Raw genomic sequence first — 8,389 nt, 5'->3', positions numbered from 1 at the left:
TTCATTTGGATACATGACACAGTTTTAGAGTTCCCAGAGGATAGTACTATAAAGTCATGGCCCATTCACCTTCCTTCCTTCCTTCCTTCCTTCTAAGGATGTGAACAAATTATAGTTTGTATACCCAAGAATCTAAAAATAAGATGTATAAAGTAGGCTGCATAAACTGGAATCTGACCAAAGTAACTTAACCAGCCTCATCAAAAAGGAAAAATAAAATATTTCCTCTGGCTGCAGCAATGCAGGTTGTTGTATTTAACTCTTTACTACTATCTCTGTCTTTTAATCAATTTTATTGAAGTATGTTTTACATATAATAAAATTCACTCAATATCTACATAGTAAATAATTTTCTTGATGCCAGCATAGGTGAATTTATTTTCTGCTCTGGGTATGGGGAATTATGGTGGTCTAGACTGGGTGGTTTAGGTTCCACATATCACTCTACCACCAGATTTGCTATGTTTACTCATCAGACACGAACTACACTATTATTTTTTAACCCTTTAATGTTGCATACTTGAAAATCAAAAGAAAAGTCTTGCTTCATAAACTTCTCAGTTGTTAACAGAACTTAATGACTTAAGAAATCACGTATTCACAAATTATCACAAATATACTGGAGTTTTACAGAGAAAGAGCTCAAGACTAATACTTTTTTTTTTTTTAATTTTTTGTTTATTGCCGTAACATTGGTTTATGACATTGTAAAAATTTCAGGTGTACATCATTGTACTTCTATTTCCGCATAGATTACATCATGTTCACCACCAAAATACTAATTACAACCCATCACCACACACATGTACCGAATTATCCCTTTCACCCTCCTCCCTCCCCTCTTCCCCTCTGGTAACCACCAATCCAATCTCTGTCTCTATGTGTTTGTTTATTGTTGTTATTATCTACTACTTAATGAAGGAAATCATATGGTATTTGACCTTCTCCCTCTGACTTATTTCACTTAGCATAGTACCCTCAATGTCCATCCATGTTGTCACAAATGGCTGGATTTCATTGTTTCTTGTGGCTGAGTAGTATTCCATTGTGTATATATACCACATCTTCTTTATCCATTAGTCCCTTGATGGGCACTTACATTGCTTCCAAGTCTTGGCTATTGTGAATAATGCTGCAATGAACACAGGGGTGCATGTACCTTTACAAATTGGTGTTTTCAAGTTCTTTGGATAAATACCCAACAGTGGAATAGCTGGATCATATGGTAGTTCTATCCTTGATTTTTTGAGGAATCTCCATACTGTTTTCCATAGTGGCTGCACCAGTTTGCACTCCCACCAGCAGTGTATGAGAGTTCCCTTCTCTCCACACCCTCTCCAACACATGTTGTTTCCTGTCTTGTTAATTATTGCCATTCTGACGGGCGTCAGGTGATATCTCATTGTAGTTTTGATTTGCATTTCCCTGATAGTTAGTGATTTTGAACATCTTTTCATGTGTCTGTTGGCCATCTGTATATCTTCTTTGGAGAAATGTCTGTTCAGGTCTTTTGCCCATTTTTTTAATTGGGTTGGCAGTTTTTTTGTTGTTGAGATGCATGAGTTCTTTATATATTTTGGAGATTAAGCCCTTATCAGATGTATGGTTTGCAAATATCTTCTCCCAATTGTTAGGTTGTCTTTTCGTTTTGTTGATGGTTTCCTTTGCTGTGCAGAAGCTTTTTAGTTTGATGTAGTCCCATTTGTTTATTTTTTCTATTGTTTCTCTTGCCTGGTCAGACGTGGTGTTTGAGAAGATGTTGCTAAGACTGATGTCGAAGAGCGTACTGCCTATGTTTTCTTCTAGAAGTTTCACAGTTTCAGGTCTTACATTCAAGTCTTTAATCCATTTGAAGTTAATTTTTGTGTATGGTGTAAGGTAAGGGTCTACTTTCATTTTTTTGCATGTGGCTATCCAGTTTTCCCAACACCATTTGTTGAAGAGACTTTCTTTTCCCCATTGTATGTTCTTGGCTTCTTTGTCAAAGATTAGCTGTCCATAGATGTGTGGGTTTATTTCTGGGCTTTCGATTCTATTCCATTGATCTGTGTGTCTGTTTTTGTGCCAGTACCATGCTGTTTTGGTTACTATAGTTTTGTAGTATATTTTGAAATCAGGGAGTGTGATACCTCCAGCTTTGTTCTTTTTTCTCAGGATTCCTTTAGCTATTCGGGGTCTTTTGTTGTTCCATATAAATTTTAGGATTCTTTGTTGTATTTCTGTGAAAAATGTGGTTGGAACTTTGATAGGGATTGCATTGAATCTATAGATGGCTTTAGGAAGTATGGACATCTTAACTATGTTAATTCTTCCAATCCAAGGGCACGGAATATCTTTCCATTTCTTTGTGTCTTCTTCAATTTCTTTCAGAAATGTTTTATAGTTTTCGGTGTACGGATCTTTCACCTCTTTGGTTAAGTTTATTCCTAGGTATTTTATTCTTTTTGTTGCAATTGTAAATGGGATGGTATTCTTAATTTCTCTTTCTGCTACTTCGTTGTTAGTGTACAGAAATGCAACTGATTTTTGTATGTTGATTTGAATCCTGCAACTTTACCCTATTCGTTTATTACTTCTCAAAGTTTTCTGGTGGATTCTTTAGGGTTTTCTATATATAAAATCATGTCATCCTCAAATAGTGACAGTTTCACTTCTTCCTTTCCAATTTGGATCCCTTTTATTTCTTTCTCTTGCCTGATTGCTCTGGCTAGGACTTCCAGTACTATGTTAAATAGGAGTGGTGACAGTGGGCATCCTTGTCTGGCTCCTGTTCTTAGAGGGATAGCTTTCAGTTTTTCACCATTGAGGATGATATTAGCTGTGGGTTTCTCATATATGGTCTTTATTATGTTGAGATACTTTCCTTCTATACCCATTTTATTCAGAGTTTTTATCATAAATGGATGCTGTATCTTGTCAAATGCTTTCTCTGCATCTATTGAGATGATCATGTGACTTTTGTTCTTCATTTTATTAATGTGGTGTATTACGTTGATTGATTTGCGAATGTTAAACCATCCCTGCATCCCTGGAATAAATCCCATCAAGACTAATACTTTTAATTTTTTGTATAGAAATGTCAGGATGTCACCAATTATTTTGCCGATCTTTGAAGAACTCTCCAAACATAAACTCAGTTTATTAAACAACAATAAAAAAGCATATGTAGCTAATTGGAGAGATTCATGGATGAAGACAGTATGAGATACATAAGGTTATCCTAAAACTATTTTACAAGAGGAAATAATTTACAAGAAAATTATCAAGGACCTTCTCATTAGCAGGAAATATACTACATCCTGGAGATACAACAGTAAAATACATGTATGGGTGGCTAACTTCATGGAGATTACAGTCCAGTGCAGATTTGGACAATAAGCAGGCAAGTACAAGCTAGAACAATAAATGACAATTTAGGGAGTATATTAGATTGAGCACTATCACAGAACATGACGGTCCTTAGCTAAGATTTTGAGTTCTGATTAGAATTCTCAAGTAAGAGGTGGAAGCAATAAGCCACACAAATGCAATATAAGATGAGACATGTCAGGGAAAAGGCTGCTCCAGCCTAGACATATTAAAAAAACTAGAGACAATAGCTGTCATATTGTATGATTTATATTGATTTTTGACTGGATAGAAGAAAGGAGATAGATAATCACTGTTAGAAGATAGTATTTTCATTATGGTTGATGATTGTGTTTTTTTCAATTGTATGGAAGAAAAGGGGAGGAAGTGATGGTGATGGCATTACTGTGTCCATGTATCCAGGTCATCCTTAGTATTTCTTACAGTCTGTTTCCTCATGATATTTAGGAGAGAAAAATCCAGGAAGAAATAGCATCAAAAAGACCATGGAGATAAGAAATAATGTCAGTAGAATCCCACCACACAGGAAAAACCTTAACAGATGGACTAAAATGAAACACATCAATTAATACAATGTAATAGCCAATGACTCAGGTCTAATAAATTGTCTGCATTTGTTTCTGTTCACAAGAATATTCTTCTGTCTAGCACTTTCTTCATGGAAACACTGACATCTTTATTCCGTAGGCTGTGGATCAGCGGATTCAGCATGGGCACAACAATAGTATAAAACACAGAAGACACTTTTTCCTGGTTCAGAAACATGACTGACGATGGTTGCAGGTATGTGAATGCAGCAGAACCAAAAAAGACCACAACTGCCAACATGTGGGAACTGCATGTGCCGAAGGCTTTGTACCTGCCCTCAGTGGAGTGAATACGGAGGATGGTGGCAATGATGAAGATGTAGGAGCTAAGGATAGTCAGGCTGGGGACAAAGATGTTAAATGAACCAACACATAGAATAAGTAATTCATTGACATAGGTACTAGAGCAGGAGAGCTTTAGGAGAGGAAGGATATCACAGTAATAATGGTTGATCACATCAAAGTTGCAGAAATGAACCCTAAACATGTAGCCTGTATGAGTAAATGCACAAACCAGGCCTATAATATACACTCCCAAAATCAGGGAGAAACAGGCTTGATGGGACATGATGACATTATAAAGCAAGGGGCTACAGATGGCAACATAGCGGTCATATGCCATTGCAGCTAACATGTAACCCTCTGAGACAGCAAAAATGAGGAAGAAATAGAGCTGAGTCATGCATTCAGGGTAGGAAATGATGTTCTTCTGTGTCACAAAGTTTGCCAGCATTTTGGGGGTAATGACAGAGGACTGGCCGAAATCTATGAAGGACAAGCTGCTGAGGAAATAGTACATGGGGGTGTGCAGGGGAGAACTGAGCCCGATCAGTGTGATCATGCCCAGGTTCCCCACCACCGTGACCACATAGATTCCCAGGAAGAGGAGGAAGAGGGGCAGCTGGAGTTCTGCCTGTTCTGTTAGCCCAGCGAGGATGAACTCAGTCACTGTGGAGTGATTTCCTGCTGCCATTTTCCTCTGGGGAGTTTCTGACTGGGAGAGAGAAAGACATGATTTTTGGAGACATTCCTTGTTATTTTCCATTTAAAAGGTACCTCATATAGAAAATTAATGATTTAGATATTGTTTTTGTTTCTGTATAATAATTTTAACTCTGTATAAAGTTATCTAAGTAATATTTATCTTAAACATTTTTATACCTTAATATGAAGTGTAGTAAATTATTTCATATAAAACTATTTCAGCCTTAATGATATTCATTTTAAATTTTTCGAGGGACCACTCCCTATTTGGAACATTTTGATGATGTTTAAGCTAATTGTTTCTAAAACGAGATTACAGAATTAAAAGCTTAGGGGAGCCATTGAAAATGAGAGAAAGTGGCTGAGCAACATGGTGGAGAAAACAAATCCTGTTGACTGTAGCATTCTCTTTGCCCAGCAGCTAACTTCTGCCAGGGGTGAAAAGAGGCCCATTAAAGCTACACCTTTGGAATTTTTTTAATCAAATTCAGAAATTTTGGGTTTCTACATAAAACCTTCAGATTTTTAATATTTTTACTGAAATAAAACACCACAAACAACATTTATTGTGCAGATGTGCTAGCTCAATTGACCCAGTGCTAACTAGTTTGCGGCTCTGGACCAAATACTCTTGTCTTTGCTTGAGGGAAGAACTATGAGCAGTGGCTAAGTGAGTAGGCCTTAAAGTCCAAGTGTCTGTGTTCACACGCTGACCCATCATTTACTAGTTGATAAACTTGGACAAGTAAAATTACTTCAATATTTACTTGCCAGAGCTTAGCACTCTGAGAGTAACAACAGTGCCGTTGTCTTTGTTACTTACAACAAGCTATCAATTGGAAAATAAAGAATAATCACACCCTTCAAAATACAGAAACAGCAATTGTAATGTTTTAACCTTTCCTTTCATCTCTTTTATCTTTCACTAAGTAAGTGGGTATGAAAAGCAATCATAAAATTAGGGGATATAGAATCATAAATACAGTCCTTTATTCTGTTAATCACATACAGATTTTTTAACACTACATGCATCAAAGTAAAATTACAAATGAATTCCACTTGAATAAAAATAAAAAAGAAGAAACAGAAAATCTAAAATTTTCTACCTCATAGCTAAACAAAAATAAATTTGAAAATTAATCTTAATCTAATTATAAAGGCTAAATTATTAAGCTTCTGGAGAAAACACTGAAGAAAATCTTCAACACATTGGCGTAGTCTAAGATTTCTTAGATTACACACACTAACCATACAATAGTGATAAATACAGTTTTATCCAAATTAAAAACTGTTCTTTAAAAGGCACCATTAAAAAATTTAAAGCAAGCCACAGACAAAACATGTATCCAACTATGTACTTTTATCCAAAATATATAAATAATATTGACAAGATAATAATATGAAGACAATCAAGCAAATTAAAAAATGAGGAAACTATTTGATCATATATATCACAGAAGAAGATAAAGGTATAGTTAATAAGGACATAAAAACCCCTAAAATCTTCATTTATAAGGGAAATGAAAACTAAACTCAAACCATAATGACAAAACACTACATACCTATATTTAAATGGAAAAGAGAAAAAAGAAAGAAAAAAAACAAAAACTTATAATACCAATGTTTTGGGAGGATATGGAGCAACTGAAGCTCTCATACATGACTGGTGAGGAACAGTGTAAAATTGTCTTCCCATTTTGAAAAATTGGCAACTTCTTAGAAAGTCAATCATGCACTTACAATATAACCAACAATTCTACTCCTCAGTATTTACCCAAGAGAACTACAGATGTATGTCTACCCAATGACTTGTATAAAAATGTACATGGAAACTTTGTTACTAACAACCAAAAACTGAAAACAACCCGCAACCAAAAACTGAAAACAACTCAAATATTCAACTAATGAATAGATAAATGAACTGTGGTATATGCAGAGTGGAATACTACTCATCAATAAAAAGTAATGTCACAGATACAAGCAACAACCTCGGTTAATCTTGGAAACACTGAGTAAAAGAAGCCAGACGTGAAAGTGTATGCATCGTAAATTCCATTTATATGAAGTTCTAGAAAAGCAGAACCAATCTATAGTGATGGAAATGAGGTCAGTGGCTGACTGCAATGGGACACGGGAGAATGACTGGGACAGACATGAAAGAAACTTTTAGGATGATAAAAATATGCCATATCTTATTGAGGTGTTGGTTTCACCAGTGCACAGTGCACGCATTTGTCAAAACTCATGTAGGAGGACTTAGTCTTAGAATGGGTATGTACATTCATTCTTGAAGTAATCTTGATAAAAGTATATCTTGGTAAATCTATAATAAAATAAATTAATAATTTTAAAGAAAACCTAATAAAGAATCAGCAAGGAGAAAGAAGATCTGAACAAGAATCATAAATTTGGATATATATATATATATAATCTCATAGCATGCAGCAACTAAATAACACATATTCTTTAAGGGCACATAGACCCTTTACAGAATTATTTATATACTGGTTTATAACACAAGCTACAATACCTTCCCAGATGTTTTCACTGGTCTTCACATTTAAGAAAGTAATAACACCAATCTTGCAAGTTTTCTCCTAAAATATAGAAAAAGAGGCCACATCCAATAGTAATAATAAAATAAAATAACCTCTTAGAAAACTGAGAATAGATAGTAAGTTCTTAAGGCTTTTGACAAACACACATAGCATAGAACAAAGCTTAATAGAGAAACATGGAAAACTTTCCTCCAGTAATGGGAAGGAGACAAAGATGTTTGCTTGCCATCTCCATTCTTTATCATTATTTTACTAAAGACAGGAGCCAATTCATTAAGGGAAGAAAAAGAACAATATAGTAAGGATTGGAAAGTAAGAAATAAAACTGTTATGTATAGATGACATGATAGAGTAGGTAGAAAAATCAAAGTAATATAGATAAAAAAGTTAATTAATAAATAAATAAAAATCTTAGATGTAAAGTTGAATATTTGAAAAAAAATTTACACGGTCATATTTGATTTTAGAATGAGAAAACATTAGTGCTTATCTGAAATAATCTTATTTTCTCTCTTTGCATATAATTTGTGTGTCCGTATGGTGTGTGTGTGTGTATGTTTGTGTGTGACTGGATTTAAATTGGTAATGTTTTTTTCCATAATCACAAGAGCGATTGACCTCTAATTTTTCTTTTTTGTAATGTTTTTGTCAGAATTTTGTTTCAAAACATGCTGGCCTCATAAGAGATTTAGAAAATATTCCCTCTCTTTCTATCACTATGATAGTTTTCATAAAAGTTACCTTAAATATTTAGAAGTATTCACCTGTGAAATTATGTAGAACTGTGGTTTTCTCTGTGTTCAGGTTTTACAGTAACAGAATGGATTTCTTTAATAACTATGATTTATTCATATTTTTGTCTTTACTTTCAATTCTCCCCAATTGAAATTT

General features: G+C 34.6%; 1 protein-coding gene across 1 annotated transcript; it reads right to left on the bottom strand.

Moving 5' to 3' along the window:
- Positions 1-3,993: 3,993 nt before the first annotated feature.
- Positions 3,994-4,953, bottom strand: LOC101407370 (olfactory receptor 8G1-like). The gene has a single exon (XM_004438391.1). The coding sequence runs from the start codon at positions 4,927-4,929 to the stop codon at positions 3,994-3,996; it is 936 nt and encodes a 311-aa protein (XP_004438448.1). The 5' UTR covers positions 4,930-4,953.
- Between the last annotated feature and the right edge of the window lie 3,436 nt (positions 4,954-8,389).

The sequence above is a fragment of the Ceratotherium simum genome, chromosome 7 (genome assembly GCF_057802395.1).
Source record: "Ceratotherium simum simum isolate JZ-2026a chromosome 7, ASM5780239v1, whole genome shotgun sequence".
NCBI classification, from domain to species: Eukaryota; Metazoa; Chordata; class Mammalia; order Perissodactyla; family Rhinocerotidae; genus Ceratotherium; species Ceratotherium simum.
This window is presented reverse-complemented; position numbering and strand designations above follow the sequence as displayed.

Bases quoted from the DNA above. Each gene is read 5' to 3' on its own strand.
- LOC101407370 (XM_004438391.1), bottom strand. From the start codon at position 4,929: ATGGCAGCAGGAAATCACTCCACAGTGACTGAGTTCATCCTCGCTGGG.